Source organism: Salvelinus alpinus, chromosome 29 (assembly GCF_045679555.1).
Source record: "Salvelinus alpinus chromosome 29, SLU_Salpinus.1, whole genome shotgun sequence".
Taxonomy (NCBI): Eukaryota; Metazoa; Chordata; class Actinopteri; order Salmoniformes; family Salmonidae; genus Salvelinus; species Salvelinus alpinus.
Genome location: NC_092114.1, coordinates 32260960 through 32288632, shown reverse-complemented (window position 1 = coordinate 32288632; position 27673 = coordinate 32260960). Strand labels below are relative to the sequence as shown.

Here is a 27673-nt window from a genome sequence, read left to right as displayed (position 1 = left end):
GGAGGACAGTGTGCACACAGATGCACGCATGCACGCAGATGCACACAGATGCACACAGATGCACACACACGCACGCACGTACACGCACACGCACACACACACACACACACCCCCTTCTGAAAACTGCAGTGTGATGATGTGCTCCTCAAAATGACCTAAAATGTTCCTCTGATAGTAGTAGACTAGAAATAAAATAAGTAGAACCTCTTTTGTCAGAAGATCTGGGTCCTTTGATGACTCAGACAGAAGTGAGTTTGGAGAATTGTTCATGAGAACAGAAACGCTGAAGATAAAATGTCCTCATCTACTGCTAGATATCTGTTGTGTCACCGTAACAGATATCTCTCTTTCTGATAAACCAGGAGACACTAAACTGACTAATGAACACACTCACTAACCTCCAAGAAAAGGCAGCACTGTTCGTCGAACATAAATACACCCCCGCACACACTTGATAAATAAATTAAAGCTGATTATTTGAGAGGCGGTTCACAGATGGTGAGCCCCAGAAAGGGAGGGAAGCTCCTCCAAGTCTCTCCGTGGTGTCCCAGGGTGATTCACACGTCCCCCAGCCACTCCAGTACTGCCTTCTGACAGCTCCCTAAAATAGCCCCGCTGTCTATTATAAATGCAAATAGAAAACATGACTTGAGACCGATGTGGTGGGATTGTGTGGGCTGGTGTGTTAATTGCCAGGTCTAGTGGTTTGGGTTTGTCGGGTTCGGCACCTCCATAGGAACGATGGTGATTGACACTTTTGATCCAAACAAGTCCAAACCGTTCATGCCTCATCACGATCCATGATCATAATGTCTTTGGACGGATCATGTGAGTAGGAACAAAAAGACCCATACATTTCAGTGGTTTTACGTCAAAGGTAATGCCAAGCATCTCATACATCGCACAGTGTGTGTGTATGTGTGTGTATGTGTACTCACCCCACTGTAGAGGTGCCAGCTGCAGGTGCTCGAGGACCAACTGGTTGAGAACTCCCTCCACACTGGCCTCTCCCTGGCGACGCAGAGACGGGTGAGCTAGGGTTAAGGACTACACACTGGTCTGGAGGGGGCTGGGGCCTCAGTGTCTCTGATGACATTTGCAAATGATAGAGAGAAAGGAATCACAAGTATTAATTTTAAAACTAAGGTAAAATAGTACAGTGGCATTTTCGCTCCCTTTAACTGGATATGAGACAAGGGCAAGTTCCTTTAGTGACAAAACTAGACTGCAGCCACACCCAGAGCAAGCGGTACCGATGCACCGAGTCTGGAACCAACAGGAGCCTGAACAGCTTCTACCCCCAAGCCAAAAGACTGCTAAATAGTTAGTTAAACAGTTAACCAAAGCTACCCGGACTATCTGCACTGACCCTTTTTGCACTAACTCTTTTGACTCATCACATACGCTGCTGTTACTGTTTATTATCTATCCTGTTGCATAGTCACTTTATCCCTACCTATATGTACAGCTGAAGTCAGAAGTTTACATACACCTTAGCCAAATACTCAGTTTTTCACAATTCCTGACATTTAATCCGAGTAAAAATTCCCTGTCTCAGGTCAGTTAGGATCACCACTTCATTTTAAGAATGTGAAATGTCAGAATAATAGTAGAGAGAATGATTTATTTCAGCTTTTATTTCTTTCATCACATTCCCAGTGGGTCAGAAGTTTACATACACTCAATTAGTATTTGGTAGCATTGCTTTTAAATTGTTTAACTTGGGTCAAACATTTCGGGTAGCCGTCCACAAGCTTCCCACAATAAGTTGAGTGAATTTTGGCTCATTCCTCCTGACAGAGCTGGTGTAACTGAGTCAGGTTTGTAGGTTATTGTCCATTTGCGACCAAGCTTTAACTTCTGACTGATGTCTTGAGATGTTGCTTCAATACATCTACATAATTTTCCTCCCTCGTGATGCCATCTATTTTGTGAAGTGCACCAGTCCCTCCTGTAGCAAAGCACCCCCACAACATGATGCTGCCACCCCCGTGCTTCACGGTTGGGATGGTGTTCTTCGGCTTGCAAGCCTCCCCCTTTTTCCTCCAAACATAACGATGGTCATTATGGCCAAACAGTTCTATTTTTGTTTCATCAGACCAGAGGACATTTCTCCAAAAAGTACGATCTTTGTCCCCATGTGCAGTTGCAAACCGTAGTCTGGCTTTTTTTATGGCAGTTTTGGAGCAGTGGCTTCTTCCTTGCTGAGCGGCCTTTCAGGTTATATTGATATAGGACTCGTTTTACTGTGGATATAGATACTTTTGTACCTGTTTCCTCCAGCATCTTTACAAGGTCCTTTGCTTTTGTTCTGGGATTGATTTGCTCTTTTCGCACCAAAGTACGTTCATCTCTAGGAGACAGAACGCGTCTCCTTCCTGAGCGGTATGACGGCTGCGTGGTCCCATGGTGTTTATACTCGCATACTATTGTTTGTACAGATGAACGTGGTACCTTCAGGCGTTTGGAAATTGCTCCCAAGGATGAATCAGACTTGTGGAGGTCTCCAATTTTTATTCTGAGGTCCTGGCTGATTTCTTTAGATTTTCCCACGATGTCAAGCAAAGAAGCACTGAGTTTGAATGTAGGCCTTGAAATACATCCACAGGTACACCTCCAATTGACTCAAATTATGTTAATTAGCTTGTCAGAAGCTTCTAAAGCCATGACATAATTTTTCCAAGCTGTTTAAAGGCGCAGTCAATTTAGTGTATGTAAACTTCTGACCCACTGGAATTGTGATACAGTGAATTATAAGTGAAATAATCTGTCTGTAAACAATTGTTGGAAAAATTACTTGTGTCATGCACAAAGTAGATGTCCTAACCGACTTGCCAAAACTATAGTTTGTTAACAAGACATTTGCGGAGTGGTTGAAAAACGAGTTCTAATGACTCCAACCTAAGTGTATGTAAACTTCTGACTCCAACTGTAGATACCTCAATTACCTCGTACCTTTGCACATCGGTACTGGTACAACTTGAAACTATAGCCAAGCTATCGTTACTCATTTAAAAAATATATATATTTCACCTTTATTTAACCAGGTAGGCTAGTTGAGAACAAGTTCTCATTTACAACTGCGACCTGGCCAAGACAAAGCAAAGCAATGCGACACAAACAACAACACAGAGATACACATTGAATAAACAAGCGTACAGTCATCAACACAATAGAAAAAAATAAAGTCTATATACATTGTGTATTTATTTATTCCTTCGATTATTATTTTTCTCTCTGCATTGTCAGGAAGGGCCCATAAGTAAGCATTTCACTGATACTCTACACCTGTTGTTTATGAAGCACGTGACAGATAAAATGTGATTTGATAACAAACTAACAAAGTGGCAAATATACACCTGAGAAATATGTGAAGAGAGAGTGAGAGAGGGAGAGAGAGAGAAAAAGAGAGGATTTATGAAGTATGATTCTCCAGTGTAGCTTTAAATTGGCTGCAGCCCAGTGGTTGATAGATAAGCCTGTGGCTCCCTGGTTGCCTAGTGACTCTGTTAGGAGAGCTGAGGGCTCGAGGCGGACAGAGATTCACGGTTGGCTGGCTGGCCATTACTGTACAGTTCATGTTCTGTTCTATATGTGGAAAAGAAGCTCTCTGTGTAGACTGCCCCAGGCTTGGTGTTAGACACAATACCAGACCAGGCTACATACAGTAGAAATACAGGAAGTGCTACTATAACAGTCTTTAGGTCAAAGGTCATTGAGACTGTCTTTTTCCTCTTTTCCTCTAACCTTATTCCCCAGTGTCATATCTGAATGTTGTGATTGAGAAACATAATATCCATTCACAAATCTCATTCAGGGTGATGCAATGAGAACCCTGAAAAGTAAAACTGCCTTAACAACCCAAAGAGTAATAAAGATGCATCTTCTCAACCATTAGTGGAGGGAATAATGGAAATAATTATCCTTATTGTGTAATTGGTCTCATAATAAGAACTGCGATTATCTAAAAACTTCTCACATCTCAGAGAGAAAACACATTGTGTATAAAGCCTACAGAGCAGTCCGCTCCTCAGCCAAGTCGTTTCTCAAAACCGCCCACACGTCCATGTCTTCTAGCCTAGCATGGTTTCTGGGAGCAAAACTGCAACACTGCAAGTCAACCTGTCACTCCAATCTGATTGGTTGGCTAAGAACCCACATTTAGCTCTGCCTGTTGAGTCCTTCTGTTCCTGAACACTCAGTAACACGCATTTATCAGAGGAGAACAACAAGATTATAATTGAGGTTAAAACCGTTGAACCTTTCCTTGGTGACATCATAAGGCTGTATGTCGTAGGGCTGGCTAGGGAGCTAATGCTGCTAATGCTAAGTACTCAGATAAACAGAGCTGTCATAAAGACATTAGGTTGATAATATGTTATGATAAAGAAAACCTGCTCCTCTGGTCCACCACACAGCTGATAGCGTGAATAATGACTGGAATAATACTGTGCTGCTGTAAAACCACATAGAGTTAGAATGACTAGAATGGACAAAGTAAAACCACATGGAGTTAGAATGACTAGAATGGACAAAGTAAAACCACATAGAGTTAGAATGACTAGAACGGACAAAGTAAAACCACACAGAGTTAGAATGACTAGAACGGACAAAGTAACACCACATGGAGTTAGAATGACTAGAATGGACAAAGTAAAACCACATAGAGTTAGAATGACTAGAACGGACAAAGTAAAACCACACAGAGTTAGAATGACTAGAATGGACAAAGTAACACCACACAGAGTTAGAATGACTAGAATGGACAAAGTAAAACCACATGGAGTTAGAATGACTAGAACGGACAAAGTAAAACCACACAGAGTTAGAATGACTAGAATGGACAAAGTAAAACCACATGGAGTTAGAATGACTAGAACGGACAAAGTAAGACCACATAGAGTTAGAATGACTAGAATGGACAAAGTAACACCACATGGAGTTAGAATGACTAGAACGGACAAAGTAACACCACATAGAGTTAGAATGACTAGAATGGACAAAGTAAAACCACATAGAGTTAGAATGACTAGAATGGACAAAGTAAAACCACATGGAGTTAGAATGACTAGAATGGACAAAGTAAAACCACATGGAGTTAGAATGACTAGAACGGACAAAGTAAAACCACATGGAGTTAGAATGACTAGAATGGACAAAGTAACACCACACAGAGTTAGAATGACTAGAATGGACAAAGTAACACCACACAGAGTTAGAATGACTAGAATGGACAAAGTAAAACCACATGGAGTTAGAATGACAAGAACGGACAAAGTAACACCACACAGAGTTAGAATGACTAGAATGGACAAAGTAACACCACACAGAGTTAGAATGACTAGAACGGACAAAGTAACACCACACAGAGTTAGAATGACTAGAATGGACAAAGTAACACCACACAGAGTTAGAATGACTAGAATGGACAAAGTAACACCACATGGAGTTAGAATGACTAGAATGGACAAAGTAACACCACACAGAGTTAGAATGACTAGAATGGACAAAGTAACACCACACAGAGTTAGAATGACTAGAATGGACAAAGTAACACCACACAGAGTTAGAATGACTAGAATGGACAAAGTAACACCTCACAGAGTTAGAATGACTAGAATGGACAAAGTAACACCACATAGAGTTAGAATGACTAGAATGGACAAAGTAACACCACACAGAGTTAGAATGACTAGAACGGACAAAGTAAAACCACACAGAGTTAGAATGACTAGAATGGACAAAGTAACACCACAGAGTTGGAATGACTAGAATGGACCTACAGTAGTAACACCACATAGAGTTAGAATGAGTAACACCACAGAGTAGGGCTGACCCCAATTATTCGACTGGTCGATTGTTTGGTCGATAGGCTGTTGGTCGGCCTATATATTTTTTTGTCGAGCAGTAGCAAATATATATATATTTTTTTTTTTTATGGCACACGAGACACCTGTCTTATTCGTGCCCATCTCAGTGATACATTTACAGTTAATTCCTATCATTTCTAATCTACAATGTTTTCCAGTCTTTTGCCGTTCTCATTGTCGGAGTGGACACGTTGTTTGCAGAGTGCACAACCAATGCTACACTGTGAGAAACAAGTTTATTTGGTTTATTTCATTCCATTTACGAGTTTTGACAATTTAGTAATTCTCTTTTGTTTGGAGCGCTCCTGTCAATGAGTAAGGACATGCACCTGATTACACATATAAGTAGGCCTATAGGCTACCTGGCCTGCTCACAAATGTAGGCATATAAATGTACACATTCGGGGATCTGATAGTATTTCTGATTAGCTTAACGCATCACCACTAATGACCTGTGGAGCTTCTCAAAGTAATGTTTTGTTCACCTCAAACAGCAACCTAACAAAGTTGGTTTTTACATCCATTGAGAATGACAATAATTCCTCAATGTATTTGAAAATAAACACTCAGCTTGAAAGGGAAAAATGTCATGCTCTGTCATAAAATAAGCCTACCTGACAACTTCTTATCCCTAGCGCAAATAGTCTACAGCTGTGTCGGTAGCTCACTGGCACAGGGAATATTTTATACAATGTTGCTTCAGGCTGGACCCAAGTTAATAGTTCATACAATGTTTCAAGATCGTTGCAGACACGCCATGCACAGCCAATTTGATTTATAGGATATTCTTTTTCATCAGGATATTTTCTACCTTCAGGCTGCAATGTTTCTATTTGTTAGCTTTATAGGCTATATTTACATAGTTGGCAATGGCAATATAAGTTACTTTTTAGGTTTGTATAATTTTCATTTAGATTTGGATAGAATTTTGATTAACCAAGGCCTACCGAGTGGCGCAGTAGTCTAAGGCACTGCATATCAGTGCAAGAGGCGTCAGTCTCTGGTTCGAATCAAGGCTGTATCACATCCGGCCGTGATTGGGAGTCCCATAGGGCGGCGCACAATTGGCCCAGCGTCGTCCGGGTTTGGCCGGGGTAGGCCGTCTTTGCGGCTGGCTTCCGGGTTAAGCGAGCAGTGTATCAAGAAGCAGTACGGCTTGGCAGGGTCGTGTTTCGGAGGACGCATGGCTCTCAACCTTTGCCTCTTCCGAGTCCGTACGAGTGTTGCAGCGATGAGACAAGACTTTCAATTGGACATAAACATTTTAAAAAATATGACAATGATTTTGAGATACAGTGGAAAAATGTACATATGAAAACCATAACCGTCACGCAGATCGGTAGAAATGGTAAGATTGGCATTCCACATGAAAAAGTTTGCCGACTCCTCGTGTAGCCTATTACCAGCAACTTCAGGAGAACAAAGGCAGAATCTGCGAAAGCCAGTAGGAGCGGAAGGAGGATGGTCAGGACAGGTTACATTTTTTCTTCTCCTGGTTATCTTGATCTTTGTCTCCCTCTTGAGTCATGTGTCTTATTTCATCAAACAGTGAGCTTAAAGCATCAGACATGCCCAATGCATATATAGTTGATTTTATTAAAACACATTGGGTGTGTCTATGGAAAAATACACATTTTAAAACTTCGATCAATTGGTCGAAAGAACAGACGACTTTCGGTTTATTTATTTCACCTTTATTTAACCAGGTAGGCTAGTTGAGAACAAGTTCTCATTTGCAACTGCGACCTGGCCAAGATAAAGCATAGCAGTGTGAACAGACAACAACACAGAGTTACACATGGAGTAAACAATAAACAAGTCAATAACATAGTAGAAAAAAAAAAGGGCCAGCCGACTAGAGCATACAGGTCGCAGTGGTGGGTGGTATAAGGTGCTTTAGTAACAAAACGGATGGCACTGTGATAAACTGCATCCAGTTTGCTGAGTAGAGTATTGGAAGCTATTTTGTAGATGACATCGCCGAAGTCGAGGATCGGTAGGATAGTCAGTTTTACTAGGATAAGTTTGGCGGCGTGAGTGAAGGAGGCTTTGTTGCGAAATAGAAAGCCGACTCTAGATTTGATTTTGGATTGGAGATGTTTGATATGAGTCTGGAAGGAGAGTTTTGCAGTCTAGCCAGACACCTAGGTAGTTATAGATGTCCACATATTCTAGGTCGGAACCATCCAGGGTGGTGATGCTAGTCGGGCGTGCGGGTGCAGGCAGCGACCGGTTGAAAAGCATGCATTTGGTTTTACTAGCATTTAAGAGCAGTTGGAGGCCACAGAAGGAGTGTTGTATGGCATTGAAGATCGTTTGGAGGTTAGATAGCACAGTGTCCAAGGAAGGGCCAGAAGTATACAGAATGGTGTCGTCTGCGTAGAGGTGGATCAGGGAATCGCCCGCAGCAAGAGCAACATCATTGATATATACAGAGAAAAGAGTCGGCCCGAGAATTGAACCCTGTGGTACCCTCATAGAGACTGCCAGAGGACCGGACAACATGCCCTCCGATTTGACACACTGAACTCTGTCTGCGAAGTAGTTGGTGAACCAGGCAAGGCAGTCATTAGAAAAACCGAGGCTACTGAGTCTGCCGATAAGAATATGGTGATTGACAGAGTCGAAAGCCTTGGCCAGGTCGATGAAGACGGCTGCACAGTACTGTCTTTTATCGATGGCGGTTATGATATCGTTTAGTACCTTGAGCGTGGCTGAGGTGCACCTGTGATCGGCTCGGAAACCGGATTGCACAGCGGAGAAGGTACGGTAGGATTCGAGATGGTCAGTGATCTGTTTGTTGACTTGGCTTTCGAAGACCTTAGATAGGCAGGGCAGGATGGATATAGGTCTGTAACAGTTTGGGTCCAGGGTGTCTCCCCCTTTGAAGAGGGGGATGACCGCGGCAGCTTTCCAATCCTTGGGGATCTCAGATGATACGAAGGAGAGGTTGAACAGGCTGGTAATAGGGGGTGCGACAATGGCGGGGGACAGTTTCAGAAATAGAGGGTCCAGATTGTCAAGCCCAGCTGATTTGTATGGGTCCAGGTTTTGCAGCTCTTTCAGAACATCTGCTATCTGGATTTGGGTAAAGGAGAAGCTGGGGCGGCTTGGGCGAGTAGCAGCGGGGGGGGCGGAGCTGTTGGCCAAGGTTGGAGTAGCCAGGAGGAAGGCATGGCCAGCCGTTGAGAAATGCTTGTTGAAGTCTTCGATTATCACGGATTTATCGGTGGTGACCGTGTTACCTAGCCTCAGTGCAGTGGGCAGCTGGGAGGAGGTGCTCTTGTTCTCCATGGACTTTACAGTGTCCCAGAACTTTTTGGAGTTAGAGCTACAGGATGCAAATTTCTGCTTGAAAAAGCTGGCCTTTGCTTTCCTGACTGACTGCGTGTATTGGTTCCTGACTTCCCTGAACAGTTGCATATCGCGGGGACTATTCGATGCTATTGCAGTTCGCCACAGGATGTTTTTGTGCTGGTCGAGGGCAGTCAGGTCTGGAGTGAACCAAGGGCTATATCTGTTCTTAGTTCTGCATTTTTTGAGCGGAGCATGCTTGTCTAAGATGGTGAGGAAGTTACTTTTAAAGAATGACCAGGCATCCTCAACTGACGGGATGAGGTCAATATCCTTCCAGGATACCCGGGCCAGGTCGATTAGAAAGCCTGCTCGCAGAAGTGTTTTAGGGAGCGTTTGACAGTGATGAGGGGTGGTTGTTTGACCGCGGACCCGTAGCGGATACAGGCAATGAGGCAGTGATCGCTGAGATCCTGATTGAAGACAGCAGAGGTGTATTTGGAGGGCAAGTTGGTCAGGATAATGTCTATTAGGGTGCCCATGTTTACGGATTTAGGGTTGTACCTGGTGGGTTCCTTGATGATTTGTGTGAGATTGAGGGCATCTAGCTTAGATTGTAGGACTGCCGGGGTGTTAAGCATATCCCAGTTTAGGTCACCTAACAGAACAAACTCTGAAGCTAGATGGGGGGGCGATCAATTCACAGATGGTGTCCAGGGCACAGCTGGGAGCTGAGGGGGGTCGGTAGCAGGCGGCAACAGTGAGAGACTTATTTCTGGAGAGATGAATTTTTAAAATTAGAAGTTCGAACTGTTTGGGCATAGACCTGGAAAGTATGACAGAACTTTGCAGGCTATCTCTGCAGTAGATTGCAACTCCTCCCCCTTTGGCAGTTCTATCTTGACGGAAAGTGTTATAGTTGGGTATGGAAATCTCAGAATTTTTGGTGGCCTTCCTAAGCCAGGATTCAGACACGGCAAGGACATCAGGGTTGGCAGAGTGTGCTAAAGCAGTGAGTAAAACAAACTTAGGGAGGAGGCTTCTGATGTTGACATGCATGAAACCAAGGCTTTTTCGATCACAGAAGTCAACAAATGAGGGTGCCTGGGGACATGCAGGGCCTGGGTTTACCTCCACATCACCCGAGGAACAGAGGAGTAGTAGGATGAGGGTGCGGCTAAAGGCTATCAAAACTGGTCGCCTAGAGCGTTGGGTACAAGGAATAAAAGGAGCAGATTTATGGGCGTGGTAGAATATATTCAGGGCATAATGTGCAGACAGGGGTATGGTGGGGTGCGGGTACAGCGGAGGTAAGCCCAGGCACTGGGTGATGATAAGAGAGGTTGTATCTCTGGACATGCTGGTTATAATGGGTGAGGTGGTTCAAAGGAGGTATCAGAGGTATTAGGAGTGGAACTACGGGCTCCATTGTAAACTGAAACAATGATAACTAACCCGAACAACAGTATACAAGGCATATTGATATTTGAGAGAGACATATAGTAAGGCATAAAGTAATCGCAGGTCTTGATTGGGAGAGCTAGCTAAAACAACAGGTGAGACAACAGCAGCTAGTCAGCTAACACAACAACAGCAGGTAAAATGGCAATGACTAGGCAGAGAGGGTCGGATTAACTACACATAGAGCCTGAGTTCGCGGCTGGGGCCGACAGATAAACACAAATAAACAGAATGGAGTACCGTGATTAATGGACAGTCCAGCAGGCATCAGCTATGTAGCCAAGTGATCATAGTGTCCAGGGGGGAGCAGTGGATGGAACAGGGAAGCTGTCACCACGCTAGCACGTGGCGTTTAAAGTTAGTAGCCCGGGGGTGGTCTGCTCAGACGGAGGGCGGTTGAGGGCACAGCGGATGGAGTATTCGTCGGCAGACCAGACGTGGTGGTGCGGCGGGGCGCCGTGTCGACAGAGAATCCAAGCCAGATGGCGAAAGAGTTATTGTAGAATTTTGTTTGCTAACTGGTGCTAGCTTCGTGGCAGTGGCGTTAGCCACTATAGCCAATCGGTAGCAGTGGTGATCCGGTGCCAAGGTCCAGAGTTAACAGCAAGGATCCGGTGGAGTATTGGGCTCTAGTTGTGTATGAGTGGGGTTCGGGTAAACAGCTGAGTAGGCCGGGGGTAGGCCTCAGGTATAGCTTCGGTACTGGGTGCCACGGAGGGTGCAAGCTAGCTGTGAGCTAGCTAGCTGTGAGGATCAGAAGTAGTGGCTCAGGGATTACGGCAGGAATCCGGCGTTGTTATGGAGAGACAGTCCGATGCTGGTAGATTGGCGAGTAATATCCAGGCTAAGAACAGGGCTGGTGTCTGTGCAGAAGGTAAAAGCCGCTAGCAGTGGCTAAAAATGACTAAATAGCTTGTAGCTGATTAGCTGGTTAGCTACTGGAGGTTCTTGAATGTGTTCCAAAGTTAAAAATAATAGTGATTCCGTATCACATTGAGTGAGGCAGGTTACCGGAAGGTATAATCGAATTAAAAATCGAAAAGAGATAGATTTAAAAAAAATATATATACAAAAAATACTAAAAATACAAAAGTACACGAGAGGACGAACAAAACACGCCTACACTGCTACGCCATCTTGGATCAGGTTGGCTAATATATTTTTGTTGTTGTCGTGGACAGCCCTAATAAAGTTAGAATGACTAGACAGACAAAGTAACACCATAGCGTTAAAATGACTAGAGAGACAAAGTAACACCATAGCGTTAAAATGACTAGAATGGACACACTCCCCTCAGAATTAAAATATGTAGTGAGGAGAAGTCATATGTAGCTTCCTCCTACAAGGCATGGTGTTGAAAGCCAAAAATGTGGCACACAAACACTGTGACATTGAACCAGGTTGGAGGAAACTACAACTCTATTCTGACATCTATCCATCCACCAAACTGTCTCCAGTCCTGGCGTACTTGTGCTGGAGTCCTTGCCGTGTGGACGGGTACAGGGACGGGTACAGGGACGGGTACAGCGACGGGTACAGGGACGGGTACAGGGACGGGTACAGGGACAGGGACGGGTACAGGGACAGGGACGGGTACAGGGACGGGTACAGGGACGGGTACAGGGACAGGTACAGGGACAGGTACAGGGACGGGTACAGGGACGGGTAAAGGGACGGGTACAGGGACGGGTACAGGGACAGGTACAGGGACAGGAATGGTTGGGGTCGTCAAAGGGGCTTAGGTGTGTATCAGGGTGGGGGTCTGAGAAGAAGGTAGACTACCCTGAAGGCCAGAACTTGAAGATACGCTCATTCTCTCCTGAGAGGATGTCATGACAGTCTGTTCCCACTCCTCTTCCTCTGGCTGGTTTGTTTCTCTTCAGCCACACTATATTTAGGAGACTGTCGTTACCGGCAGAACTGAAACAGTCCACTTCCACAATGAATGAGAGATACTCTATTAATGCTAGGCCAAGTTGCATGGTCTGCTACGCAGAAAGATAAGGTGTTTCTGCACAGTTCTCTTAAATAAGAAGTAGGATATTAACAATGCATTTTATTATGAATAAATGCCAAGGGTGACCCAGATCATATTACGTGATTGTAACCCTTCTGTTCACAGTCCTAGTTTTCTATACTTAAAACCTATTTATTTCTGCAATGTTTCAATGTTATTCTGATATAACAATTTCAGATAACAAAAAAAATGATATGTTGTTTGAACAAGTGCTTGGTTGGAAATATAGTGCCTTTCATTCTCCAGCCTCAATAACATAATCACACAGCCCAGTTCAGAGCAGAGCTCTGACATGCACCGCGCTCTGATTTAACAGTACCCTCTGAGAAACAACATTAGTGACATCATCTACTGCAGTTGCTCCTGTACGCACGCACGCACACACACACACACGCACGTTATGTTTTTCTATCCTCGTGGGGACCTAAAACGTATTTCCATTCAAAATCCTATTTTCCCTAACCCTAAATCTAACCATAACTCCTAACCCTAATTTTAATCCTAAACCCTACATTTAAAATAGCTTTTGTCCTCATGGGGACGTGAGAAATGTCCTTGTTTTACTTTTGGGGACTTTTAGGGATTATAGGTCCCACAAGGATAGAAGAACCCCCCCCCCACACACACACACACACACACACACACTGCTGCCAAATTGCTTGCAGATCAAACAAATGCACACAATCACAGGAGTGTTTATGCATTACTAAAATGGAAAATATGATGGCAAGTTCAACAGCACAGGGACTCCGATTAATTATTAATTGTACACCTCCTCCCTGAAACAAGTTAACAGGCCATTCTAAACAACACTGAGTCTGTGTATTGGTAATAGCCCCCTCATTACCTAAGAGGTTCTGATGGAGCGCCCTGCCTGCATATTGACAAAGGATGTGTCTCAAATGGCACCCTATTCCCTATATAGTGCCCAAGGCTGCATGCACATTTCGCCATACTTTCTCCCATCTGTCAGTGCAGTAGAACTGGCACACACCCTGGCCAAAAGACGGATGTAGCATCCAGATGCCTTCTAATAGGGATCTGTATACATCCAACAACAAAGGATATGATGTTCCAGGTGATGCCCAGGGTGCTGTTGATCATGGAGGCCTGGGCGTGAAGCCTCTCCTCCTCCAGTAGTTTGGGGTTGGTGTAGCGCACGGCCTCCTGGTCCGGCTGGGGCAATGTGTGAAAGTCAAACTTAGCCACCTGGATCGCCATCCTAGAGGGGAGGGAGAGAGGAGAGCGAAGGTTAGACACAGGAGACAGATACTTGGGTACTACTGCGCCATCCTAGAGGGGAGGGAGAGAGGAGAGCGAAGGTTAGACACAGGAGACAGATTCTTGGGTACTACTGAGCCATCCTAGAAAGGCAGAGCAAAGGAGAGCGAAGGTTAGACACACAGGAGACAGACCTCCAACGGCACTGCCCCACTAAGAAAAAAAGTTAACATAATCCCGAGCTGTGTATCGCTGCTTTCCATGTTGTCTCTTGTCTGTAGCTTGTGAGGTGTGGAAACACTTTGTTGCTTTTATGGGTTTTGTCTTGTTGCTTTTTGTGCAATGTTGCTCTGTCTGCATGCTATGTTTTGCTTGTCCTATGTTGCTCTGTGTGTGCTCACTGCTCATTGATTGTCTGTATTGTAATTGTTTTTAAAAACCTGCCAAGGGACTGCGGTTGAAAATTAGCCGGCTGGCTAAAACCGGCACTTTTACTGAAACGTTGATTAATGTGCACTGTCCCTGTAAAAATAAAATTATAAACTCAAACTCAAAAGCGGTAGCACTTGATTCAACAACACCGTAAGCACTACTAAAGCGTTTTTGTTTGCAAATAACTGGTCTTACTCCGTGCTAGAATCTTGGCCAAGTATTTCCGCAGGCAATAAGTATCCTAACGTCTAAACTTTAATCACAGAAGGACATATTGGTCAGATGATCAGATCGAATCATTTCAGATGTGGGTTTGTTGACATTTTAAAAGCCAGTCTCCCTCTGAAACCGTGAATATGTTCAGATATAAAGAAAGAAACTAAACTATTGGAGATTCACTGACAGTGGAGGGAGAAGGACAGCGAAGGAAGCTTGGCCACAGGCAACACATTCACCATTCAAAATGTAGCATTAAAGCAAATCAAGAAAGGTAAATAGGTGGATCTATCCATTCCATTCCCAATAAATATAAAGATGATCAAAGGGAAAGAGACCACAGAAGCACTCAATGCAAACACACTGTATGGCTTTAACAAGACATGTAGGTGTCACTAGTTGTGGGCCTCAACAACTGTAGTTTAGAACGGCAACCTGCACTTACACAATTACACCGGTCTATCTATCTACTGCCACAGCAGATCAATGGAGATGGTAACTGGGGCTGTGTTTGTTGAAGTTGGTGTGCTGTCCTGTCCAGTCTACTGACCAGCCCTGGCCACTGATAAATGATTTATCCAGTTAGACCAAACACCCTGAGGCTCCAAGCCTTCTGCTCCACGGTGTGTGTGTGTGTTCAGGTTCATATACTAACAGGCGGCAGAGAGGAAGCGTTCATAGCCTGCGGTTAGGGCAACAGAGACACATCCGGGATTCATAGTTCTGTATGCCTCTCTAATTAAATACTAACAAACTTCTTACTAATTACCGGGGGCTACATTTATGCCTTCCATTCTAAGAGAAGAGTTAAAAGTGCCGATTGGATGCAGCCACTACAGTCTAGAACAGTGACACGGCACCGTGTGGGTGAAGAAGGAGGTGGATGAAGACAACAGGAAGAGAGAGATAGGGGGAGAGGGATGCAGAAAAAGAGAGGTGAACATTTCTTCTCCTCAGGCCTGTGTGAAGCGATGGAGATGGCATCAGATTCCCACTCTGTTTCTGCTGTCTTCGCCAATAGCCACTTCCCCTGCTGGCCTGCCACAGCCAATAAGAGCCCACGGAAGGAGACGACACCCTGCCCTGCACCGGGTTGGCCACCTGTGGACCTCACAGAGGAGTAACTCAAGGCTAGCCTGGTCCCAGATCTCTTTCTGCTGCCTTGCATACTACTATCCACTCAAACAGATCAGTCACATTATGAACCAGTAGGGAAGTCAAATCCTCTCCTCTGCACGCATACTGGTGTCTGTTGACCATTCCAATAACTCTGTGAAGTAAGTGTTAAAATAACGCATTACACCTGATTATCTCCCTAGCAGAATTAGATTTCATCCGTCTTGGTTCTTTCTTTGTTTTATTTCATTCATCTAACCGTCTCTTAAACTGTTTCATAACATCCTAGATTTGAAATGAATATATTAAACCAATATAAAACCTATGAGCATCTTATTTCCGGCCTGTGTGTAATTAATGGTGATGAATGTGGTATTAAATGAAGAGGGTTTGGTAGAGGATTGATTCCCCCAGCAAAGTGAGCGTGATGATGGTGTCCCGGGGAACAGTCAAATCACAGAGAAACAGCTGCAGGGCCCAGGTTTTTGTCACAAGCCAAATCTTTATGAAAATGTATAACTAGTAACTGTGTGTCTCTCTCCTTCTCTCCATCTTTCTTACCTTTTCTCCTCAGGCTCACAAGCACTAACGCGCACGCACGCACGCACACACACATTGTTGTTACGACTAATAAATTGTCTTCTCTCCAGGTATAAAACAGAGAGCCAGACAGTAGAACACTCCCTTTCCCACAGCAGGTAAATGGAATAGAACCGTCCATTTTACAGTCTTTTACCATCATTCCTCTATAGGCTGAGACAAACAGCAGTACCATGGCTTTCAGGAGGGCACCTAACTGCAAACATTTATCTCCATAGGACAGTGGTCACCAACCGCTCTTCTGCGATTGACTGGTTGAATTCCAAGGCATTCCTAGTCGATCGCCAAACATCTCTGTAAAAAGCCTGACGATAAAGCCTTGCATTACGAAATGTTTGCGGTAGGTGCACTTGATTCAGCTGCCCTACGCGCCGAGTAGTCCAAGTGTTCCCATTATGAACCATGTCATGTGTCTGAAGGTACAACTCTGACTACCCTGTGGGCCTGGAGAGCAAATCAAGTGCACCTATAGGCCTACCGCTGGCCAATCAGGTAGCTCAGATCACCGTGTCTGCAGCTTCCACGGGCCCACAGCGAAGTTGATTGTCGACTACTGTGTGAGATTTCAAAACCATGACTAGAGAGAGACTGTCAATGAATACAGCAAAGAGATGAGTGAGTTCATGGTAAAGAGTTCATTGAGCACTGTCAACACGACATAAAACGCCATCTCCCTATCAACTCCAGCTACAAAGTGTATCCATAGACTTGCGTTGTTATTAGCGGCTTGTGTCTTTGTAATATCGAGGAGTATTTCAGGGAGGGAAAAACTCCCCTCTCTCTCTCTACCCCTCCCTCCCTCTCTGTCCCTCTCTCTCTACCCCAGCCTCCCTCTCCGTCCCTCTCTCTCTCTACCCCTCCCTCCCTCTCTGTCCCTCTCTCTCTACCCCAGCCTCCCTCTCCGTCCCTCTCTCTCTCTACACCTCCCTCCCTCTCCGTCCCTCTCTCTCTCTACCCCTCCCTCCCTCCCTCTCCGTCCCTCTCTCTCTACCCCAGCCTCCCTCTCCGTCCCTCTCTCGCTACCCCTCCCTCCCTCTCCGTCCCACTCTCTCTACCCCAGCCTCCCTCTCCGTCCCTCTCTCTCGCTACCCCTCCCTCCCTCTCCGTCCCTCTCTCTCTACCCCAGCCTCCCTCTCCGTCCCTCTCTCTCGCTACCCCTCCCTCCCTCTCCGTCTCCCTCTCTCTCTACCCCTCCCTCCCTCTCCGTCCCTCTCTCTCTCCACCCCTCCCTCTCTCTCTCTACCCCTCCCTCCCTCTCCATCTCCCTCTCTCTCTCTCTCTCTACCCCTCCCTCCCTCTCAGTCCCTCTCTCTCTCTACCCCTCTCTGTCCCTCTCTCTCTCTACCCCTGCCTCCCTCTCCGTCCCTCTCTCTCTCTACCCCTGCCTCCCTCTCCGTACCTCTCTCTACCCCTCCCTCCCTCTCCGTCCCTCTCTCTCTCTACCCCTCCCTCCCTCTCCGTCCCTCTCCGTACCTCTCTCTACCTCTCCCTCCCTCTCTCTACACCTGCCTCCCTCTCCGTCCCTCTCTCTCTCTACCCCTCCCTCCCTCTCTCTCTCTACCCCTCCCTCCCACTCCATCTCCCTCTCTCTCTCTACCCCTCCCTCCCTCTCTGTCCCTCTCTCTCCGTCTCGCTCTACCCCTCCCTCCCTCCCTCTACGTCCCTCTCTCTCCCTCCCTCCCTCCCTCCCTCTTTCTCTCTCCATCTCCCTCTCTCTCTCTACCCCTCCCTCCCTCTCCGTCTCCCTCTCTCTACCCCTCCCTCCCTCTCTCTCGCTACACCTCCCTCCCTCTCCGTACCTCTCTCTCCCTCTCTCGCCGTCTCGCTCTACCCCTCCCTCCCTCCCTCTCTCTCCCTCCCACCCACCCTCCCTCCCTCTTTCTCTCTCCGTCTCCCTCTCGCTCTACCCCTCCCTCCCTCTCCGTCTCCCTCTCTCTACCCCTCCCTCCCTCTCTCTCGCTACCCCTCCCTCCCTCTCTCTCTCTACCCCTCCCTCTCCGTCCCTCTCTCTCTCTCTCTCTACCCCTCCCTCCCTCTCCGTCCCTCTCTCTCTCTCTACCCCTCTCTCTCTCTATCCCTCCCTCCTCTCTCTCTACCCCGACCTCCCTCTCCGTCTCCCTCTCTCTACCCTTCCCTCCCTCTCTCTCCCTCCCTCTCTCTCTCTGTCTCTCTATCTCTAACCCTCCCTCCCTCTCAGTCCCTCTCCCTCCCTCCGTCGCTCTCTCTACCCCTCCCTCCCTCTCCGTCCCTCTCTCCCTCCCTCCGTCTCTCTCTCTACCCCTCCCTCCCTCTCCCTCCCTCCGTCTCTCTCTCTACCCCTCCCTCCCTCTCCGTCCCTCTCTCTCCCTCCCTCCCTCTCTCTCTCCCTCTACCCCTCCCTCCCTCTCCTCCCTCCCTCTCTCCCTCTCTCTCTCTCTCTCTCTCTCTACCCTTCCCTCCCTCTCCCTCCCTCCGTCTCTCTCTCTACCCCTCCCTCCCTCTCCGTCTCTCTCTCTCCCTCCCTCCCTCTCTCTCTCCCTCTACCCCTCCCTCCCTCTCTCCCTCCCTCTCTCTGTCTCTCTCTCTCTCTCTCTCTCTACCCTTCCCTCCCTCTCCGTCCCTCTCTCTGTCTCTCTCTCTACCCCTCCCTCCCTCTCCGTCTCTCTCTCTCTACCCCTCCCTCCCTCTCTCTCCCTCCCTCCGTCCCTCTCTCCCCATCTCTCTCTCTCTACCCCTCCCTCCCTCTCTCTCTCTCCCTCCCTCTCCCTCCCAGCAAACTAAAACGCAATTTTTTTCAATTCATGCCTCGCATGTAATACAACAAATGATATATTACCAGTTTGATCACATATCATTTTAAAATGGTCTGACAAGAAAACAACATTGGCAGGGCAATTCAAGAATAGCCTATGTGCAGTGATAATGTATTGGGCCTATAGCCTACTGCACAAACCTCATCGCTACAGAACTGCTTTTAATAGGTTCTTGTAGCATAGGCTTATCTTTTTTTATAAACGGCCTGCATTTTGACTCAGAAAGTGATCTCGGCTCATAAAGGTTTGGTGACCACTGCCATAGAAGTTGGTGTGAGGGTTAGCGTTGCTAGAAAAAGTCTTCATTCTAAATGGCACTAATATCCTACCCTCTTACAAAAAAGGGTTCTTCGGTGGTCCCCATAGGGGTTCCAGGTAGAACACTTTTGGGATTCCAGGTAGAACCCTCTGTGGAAAGGGATCTACATGGAACCCAAAAGAGTTCTAGCTGGAACCAAAAGGGCTCTACCTGGAACCAAAAAGGGTTCTTCAAAGGGTTCTCCTATGGGGACAGCCGAAGAACCATTTTAGGTTCTAGATAGCACTTTTTTTCAACGAGTGTATATACTGTAGTGCACCCTATGGGCCCTGGTCAAAAGTAGTGCACTAAATAGGGAATAGGGTGCAATTTGGGACACATATTGACACTGCCTGCGTAATAGTATTCACTAACTAGGGTTGTAATCTCTGCTGTGCGAGTAACAACATTTAGAAACACCAATGCTTTCTCCCTGAGTGTATTAAGGAAAAGGTGACTATTTCCATTTTCTCTGCTTGGTACCACAACACTGGGTCGATATATTGATGTGTGTGTTCATCTCTGGCTCTCAGCTAATAGATGCTCAGCTCACTGGTCCCAGAGGAGCTGTATCTATCTGCACAGAGAACACCGTGCAGTTCACACAGTCACAACTACCACACCTGTGTGTGTGTGTGTTTGTATGTGGGTGTGTGAGAGTTTTTTTTATAGGGCCCTATAAAATGTGCATTGCGAAAAACACGGACAGAATCACAGAATCCAGACATTAAAACAGAATTCAACAATATTAAAACATGTATTGAATTCAGCAGGAAATCACCTAAATGTAATCGAACTTATGAGAATATTTATAATCATAAGGGCTCCCGAGTGGCGCAGCGGTCTAAGGCACTGCATCTCAGTGCAAGAGGCTTCACTACAGTCCCTGGTTCGAATCCAGGCTGTATCACACTCGGCGTGATTAGGAGTCCCATAGGGGGGCGCACAATTGGCCCAGCGTCGTCCGGGTTTGACCGGTGTAGGCTGTCATTTTAAATAAGAATACGTTCTTAACTGACAGTTAAATAAGTTAAATAATAAGAGCCTAAGTAAGAGAGACTGACTGGCCCCCGCCTGACTGAATGTCCAGCTTATCAACTAAATAAAACAGTGGACGCATACTGTACACATGCACACCTCTCTCCTCTGAATGGCTGTCATTTTGGCTGGGTCCAAATTGGTGATTTACATATACAGTTGAAGTCGGAAGTTTTCATACACCTTAGCCAAATACATATAAACTCCGTTTTCACAATTCCTGACATTTAATCCTAGTACAAATTCCCTGTCTTAGGTCACTTAAAATCACCACTTTATTTTAAGAATGTGAAATGTCAGAATAATAGTAAAGAGAATGATTTATTTCAGCTTTCATTTCTTTAATCACATTCCCAGTGGGTCAGAAGTTTACATGCACGCAATTAGTATTTGTAGCATTGCCTTTAAATTGTTTAACTTGGGTCAAACATTTTGGGTAGCCTTCCACAAGCTTCCCACAATAAGTTGGGGGAATTTTGGCCCATTCCTCATTCCTTTGGCCCATTCCATTTGTAGGCCTCCTTGTTCGCACATGCTTTTCCCACAATTTTCTATAGGGTTGAGGTCAGGGCTTTGTGATGGCCTCTCCAATACCTTGACTTTGTTGTCCTTAAGCCATTTTGCCACAACTTTGGAAGTATGCTTGGGGTCATTGTCCATTTGGAAGATCCATTTGCGACCAAGCTTTAACTTCCTGACTGATGTCTTGAGATGTTGCTTCAATATATCCTAGCAGGGCAGAAATTTGACAAACTGGCTTGTTGGAAAAGTGACATCCTAAACCTAAGACAGCCACTTTGAAAATCACTGAGCTCTTCAGTAAGGCCATTCTACTGCCAATGTTTGTCTACGGAGCTCGATGTTATTGTTTGTTTATGTGCTCAATTTTATTTACCTGTCAGCAATGGATGTGGATGAAATCACTGAATCCACTAATTTGAAGGGGTTGTCCACGTACTTTTGTATATATAGTGTATAATTTCACAGGCCTCCGCTTGAAAGGACAGCACAAATTAAACAACAATTAAGCGCCCTGAACAGACAAACAAGAAGCTTTAACTGCAACACACACACACATGCAAGCAGGCCAGCAAGAACACACAAACACAGTCCACAGGTGGCCCCTGATGGGAGGACGGCTCATAATAATGGCTTGAACGGAGCGAATGGAATGGCGTGTGTTTGATGGAAACCATGTGTTTGATGTATTTCATTCCGCTCCAGCCGTTACCACGAGCTCGTCTTCCCCAATTAAGGTGCCACCAACCTCCTGTGATACACAAACTACAGGCGTTTGAAGATTAGTGGTACTGGGTTTATGTCCCTGACTGAAGTCCCATCTCCCAGACATCTGCAAACAGACACATGGAGCCATGAAATGGCCCGTTTCATCGACGCAAATAGTGTCTAAAAAGTAAAGAAAAACGCAAAGTTTAACAGATCTGGGATTGTTCTTTTGTGCATAAACGTTGAATATTAGATTTCTAACAATTCATTATATTTCCCAAATTAAGTAATGTCGCAAACAGCTGTAAAGATAAACGCCGATACATCTAATTTCTAACAGTGACGTAGACCCTGCTGCATAGCCCTGCTGTTGTACAGGGAAGGGATAACAACATCATCTCATTCCTTCTCAACCACTGCCTCTCTTCCTTTCTGAATTGATTGTGGCGTCTTGCAGGGCTTAAACCTAATCTAGTCTATTAGCAGGCTTTTAATAACTGTCTCTGCTAGCGTTCCGGGAGGGCACGGAGGACCAGGAGCCGTCATCCTAGATCACCCTCCCATCACCCCCCTCTACCTCCCTCCACCTCCAGACCATATCACCCTCCCTTCACCCCCCTCTACCTCCCTCCACCTCCAGACCATATCACCCTTCCTTCACCCCCCTCTACCTCCCTCCACCTCCAGACCATATCACCCTCCTCTACCTCCCTCTACCTCCAGACCATATCACCCTCCCTTCACCCCCCTCTACCTCCCTCCACCTCCAGACCATATCACCCTCCCTTCACCCCCCTCTACCTCCCTCCACCTCCAGACCATATCACCCCCCTCTACCTCCCTCCACCTCCAGACCATATCACCCTCCCTTCACCCCCCTCTACCTCCCTCCACCTCCAGACCATATCACCCTCCCTTCACCCCCCTCTACCTCCCTCCACCTCCAGACCATATTCACCCTCCCTTCACCCCCCTCCACCTCCAGACCATATCACCCGACCCTTCACCCTCCCTTCACCCCCCTCCACCTCCAGACCATATCACCCTCCCTTCACCCCCCTCTATCTCCCTCCACCTCCAGACCATATCACCCTCCCTTCACCCCCCTCTATCTCCCACCCCTTCCAGACCATATCACCCTCCCTTCACCCCCCTCTACCTCCCTCCACCTCCAGACCATATCACCCTCCCTTCACCCCCCTCTACCTCCCACCCCTTCCAGACCATATCACCCTCCCTTCACCCCCCTCTATCTCCCACCCCTTCCAGACCATATCACCCTCCCTTCACCCCCCTCTACCTCCAGACCATATCACCCTCCCTTCACCCCTCTACCTCCAGACCATATCACCCTCCCTTCACCCCCCTCTACCTCCAGACCATATCGCCCTCCCTTCACCCCCCCTCTACCTCCAGACCATATCACCCTCCCTTCACCCCATCTACCTCCAGACCATATCACCCTCCCTTCACCCTCCTCTACCTCCCTCCAGACCATATCACCCTCCCTTCACCCTCCTCTACCTCCCTCCACCTCCAGACCATATCACCCTCCCTTCACCCCCCCCCCTCTACCTCCAGACCATATCACCCTCCCTTCACCCCCTCCAGACCATATCACCCTCCCTTCACCCTCCTCTACCTCCCTCCAGACCATATCACCCTCCCTTCACCCTCCTCTACCTCCCTCCAGACCATATCACCCTCCCTTCACCCTCCTCTACCTCCTTCCAGACCATATCACCCTCCCTTCACCCTCCTCTACCTCCCTCCACCTCCAGACCATATCACCCTCCCTTCACCCTCCTCTACCTCCCTCCACCTCCAGACCATATCACCCTCCCTTCACCCTCCTCTACCTCCCTCCACCTCCAGACCATATCACCCTCCCTTCACCCCCCCCTCTACCTCTAGACCATATCACCCTCCCTTCACCCCCTCCAGACCATATCACCCTCCCTTCACCCTCCTCTACCTCCCTCCAGACCATATCACCCTCCCTTCACCCTCCTCTACCTCCCTCCACCTCCAGACCATATCACCCTCCCTTCACCCTCCTCTACCTCCCTCCACCTCCAGACCATATCACCCTCCCTTCACCCTCCTCTACCTCCCTCCACCTCCAGACCATATCACCCTCCCTTCACCCCCCCCTCTACCTCTAGACCATATCACCCTCCCTTCACCCCCTCCAGACCATATCACCCTCCCTTCACCCTCCTCTACTTCCCTCCAGACCATATCACCCTCCCTTCACCCCCTCCAGACCATATCACCCTCCCTTCACCCTCCTCTACCTCCCTCCAGACCATATCACCCTCCCTTCACCCCCTCCAGACCATATCACCCTCCTCTACCTCCCTCCAGACCATATCACCCTCCCTTCACCCTCCTCTACCTCCCTCCAGACCATATCACCCTCCTCTACCTCCTTTCACCCCATCCAACCCTCCGACCACCACCCTACACCCCTCCAGGCGGAATAGAGGAGAGAAGAGAAGATGATTGTAGAGGAGAGGAAAAATAGAGGCGAGAAGAGGAGAGGAGCAGGACGAGAGGTGGATAAGATAAGAGGCGGAGGAGAGGAGAAACAGTTCAGAGCAAGTTCAAGCAAGGGTCTGTTCATGCATGTCACCTGGGAGAGAGAGAGCACATGAAACTTATATTTTATTAATACAGGAAGATAATTAACATTTGAAAGGGTTTAAGCCTCCTCCTGCCTCCATTCAAGGTGAACATCACCCTGCAATACTAACTGTATATGGGGAAATGTGAACACCGTGAGAAAGCAATGGTTTTTGTGTGACTGGGCCAGGGAACGATGCCAAAGGGAATATGTTGTGATACAGGTAGCTAGTGTTGAATATTAATAATTAACAACTATATGCTTAACACATAGTGAGAGGTATTCATAAATACTAATGACATGCTTCTGTAAAGGGATGGTTCCCCTCTTGAGCTCCCTGCAGCTGTTCTGGGCGTATCGTCAAGGACATGGTGTGATGGGTGACAGATTTATTAAAAAACAGAACAGAGCTGTTATTGTTTCTAATCACCTTTGGCTTCTGAAACACTAAGCCAAGGGAGGGGTGGAACCAGCCATGACTAAGCATTTTTAGGTCTACTATATAAGACCTCTGTTTTTTCAACACTCAAGAGTGTGGGATCGACCAGCTTCATTATGGCAATAATTAATCGATATTAAATAAATATGATTGTTTGAAGAAATTATAAAGTCTCTCTCATTTACATTTAAGTCATTTAGCAGACGCTCTTATCCAGAGCGACTTACAAATTGGAAAGTTCATACATATTCATCCTGGTCCCCCCGTGGGGAATGAACCCACAACCCTGGCGTTGCAAGGGCCATGCTCTACCAACTGAGCCACACGGGACCGTCTCTCACATGGTTAAGAATTTCCACGACACTAGTTTATGTGTGTAGGTATAAATATAAATATACTCTGAGTGTACAAAACATTAGGAGCTGCTCTTTTCATGACATAGACTGACCAGGTGAACGCTATGATCCCTTGTTGATGTCACTTGTTAAACTCCGCTTCAATCAGTGTATATGAAGGGGAGGAGACGGGTTAAAGAAGGATTTTCAAGCATTGAAACATTTGAGACATGGATTTGTATTTGTTTTATTTCACCTTTATTTAACCAGGTAGGCAAGTTGAGAACAAGTTCTCATTTACAATTGCGACCTGGCCAAGATAGAGCAAAGCAGTTCGACACGTACAACAACACAGAGTTACACATGGAGTAAAACAAACATACAGTCAATAATACAGTAGAAAAATTATTCAATATACAATGTGAGCAAATGAGGTGAGATAAGGGAGGAAAAGTCAAAAAAAGGCCATGGTGGCGAAGTAAATACAATATAGCAATTAAAAACACTGGAATGGTAGATTTGCAGTGGAAGAATGTGCAAAGTAGAGATAGAAATAATGGCGTGCAAAGGAGCTAAATAAATAAATAAATACAGTAGGGGGAGAGGTAGTTGTTTGGGCTAAATTATAGATGGGCTATGTACAGGTGCAGTAATCTGTGAGCTGCTCTGACAGCTGGTGCTTAAAGCTAGTGAGGGAGATAAGTGTTTCCAGTTTCAGAGATTTTTGTAGTTCATTCCAGTCATTGGCAGCAGAGAACTGGAAGCAGAGGCGGCCAAAGGAAGAATTGGTTTTGGGGGTGACCAGAGAGATATACCTGCTGGAGCGCGTGCTACAGGTGGGTGCTGCTATGGTGACCAGCGTGGTGAGATAAGGGGGGACTTTACCTAGCAGGGTCTTGTAGATGACCTGGAGCCAGTGGGTTTGGCGACGAGTATGACGCGAGGGCCAGCCAACGAGAGCGTACAGGTCGCAGTGGTGGGTAGTATATGGGGCTTTGGTGACAAAACGGATGGCACTGTGATAGACTAAATCCAATTTATTGAGTAGGGTATTGGAGGCTATTTTGTAAATGACATCGCCGAAGTCGAGGATCGGTAGGATGGTCAGTTTTACAAGGGTATGTTTGGCAGCATGAGTGAAGGATGCTTTGTTGCGAAATAGGAAGCCAATTCTAGATTTATCTTTGGATTGGAGATGTTTGATGTGAGTCTGGAAGGAGAGTTTACAGTCTAACCAGACACCTAGGTATTTGTAGTTGTCCACATATTTTAAGTCAGAACCGTCCAGAGTAGTGATGTTGGACGGGCGGGCAGGTGCAGGTAGCGATCGGTTGAAGAGCATGCATTTAGTTTTACTTGTATTTAAGACCAATTGGAGGCCACGGAAGGAGAGTTGTATGGCATTGAAGCTCGTCTGGAGGGTTGTTAACACAGTGTCCAAAGAAGGCCCAGAAGTATACAGAATGGTGTCGTCTGCGTAGAGGTGGATCAGAGACTCACCAGCAGCAAGAGCGACATCATTGATGTGTACAGATAAGAGAGTCGGTCCAAGAATTGAACCCTGTGACCCCCATAGAGACTGCCAGAGGCCCGGACAACAGGCCCTCCGATTTGACACACTGAACTCTATCTGAGAAGTAGTTGGTGAACCAGGCGAGGCAATCATTTGAGAAACCAAGGCTATCGAGTCTGCCGATGAGGATGTGGTGATTGACAGAGTCGAAAGCCTTGGCCAGGTCAATGAATATTTACATTTAAGTCATGTAGCAGACGCTCTTATCCAGAGCGACTTACAAGTTGAATATGGCTGCACAGTATTGTTTCTTATCGATGGCGGTTAAGATATCGTTTAGGACCTTGAGCGTGGCTGAGGTGCACCCATGACCAGCTCTGAAACCAGATTGCATAGCGGAGAAGGTATGGTGGGATTCGAAATGGTCGGTAATCTGTTTGTTGACTTGGCTTTCGAAGACCTTAGAAAGGCAGGGTAGGATAGATATAGGTCTGTAGTAGTTTGGGTCAAGAGTGTCCCCCCCCTTTGAAGAGGGGGATGACCGCAGCTGTTTTCCAATCGTTGGGAAAGGGGGGTTGCAACAATTTCGGCAGATCATTTTAGAAAGAAAGTGTCCAGATTGTCTAGCCCGGCTGATTTGTAGGGGTCCAGATTTTGCAGCTCTTTCAGAACATCAGCTGACTGGATTTGGGAGAAGGAGAAATGGGGAAGGCTTGGGCGAGTTGCTGTGGGTGGTGCAGTGCTGTTGACCGGGGTAGGGGTAGGGGTGGAAAGCATGGCCAGCCGTAGAAAAATGCTTATTGAAATTCTCAATTATAGTGGATTTATCAGTGGTGACAGTGTTTCCTATCCTCAGTGCAGTGGGCAGCTGGGAGGAGGTGTTCTTATTCTCCATGGACTTTACAGTGTCCCAGAACTTTTTTGAGTTTGTGTTGCAGGAAGCAGATTTCTGCTTGAAAAAGCTAGCCTTGGCTTTCTAACTGCCTGTGTATATTTGTTTCTAGCTTCCCTGAAAAGTTGCATATCACGGGGGCTGTTCGATGCTAATGCAGAATGCCATAGGATGTTTTTGTGTTGGTTAAGGGTAGTCAGGTCTGGAGAGAACCAAGGGCTATATCTGTTCCTGGTTCTAAATTTCTTGAATGGGGCATGCTTAAGATGGTGAGGAAGGCATTTAA

At 46.5% G+C, this 27673-nt stretch overlaps 1 protein-coding gene across 5 annotated transcripts in view; it reads right to left on the bottom strand.

Annotated features, from left to right (window-relative positions):
• The window catches only part of LOC139558492 (trafficking protein particle complex subunit 9-like), a 296688-nt gene that overhangs the window by 77199 nt on the left and 191816 nt on the right, over positions 1-27673 (bottom strand). For all 5 annotated transcript variants that reach the window (XM_071373648.1, XM_071373653.1, XM_071373652.1 and 2 more), the window contains 2 exons: positions 13712-13864; positions 939-1030 (listed from right to left, as the gene is read on the bottom strand). In XM_071373648.1, coding sequence (XP_071229749.1) covers positions 939-1030; positions 13712-13864 — 245 coding nt within the window. The remainder of the gene's footprint in view (positions 1-938; positions 1031-13711; positions 13865-27673) is intronic.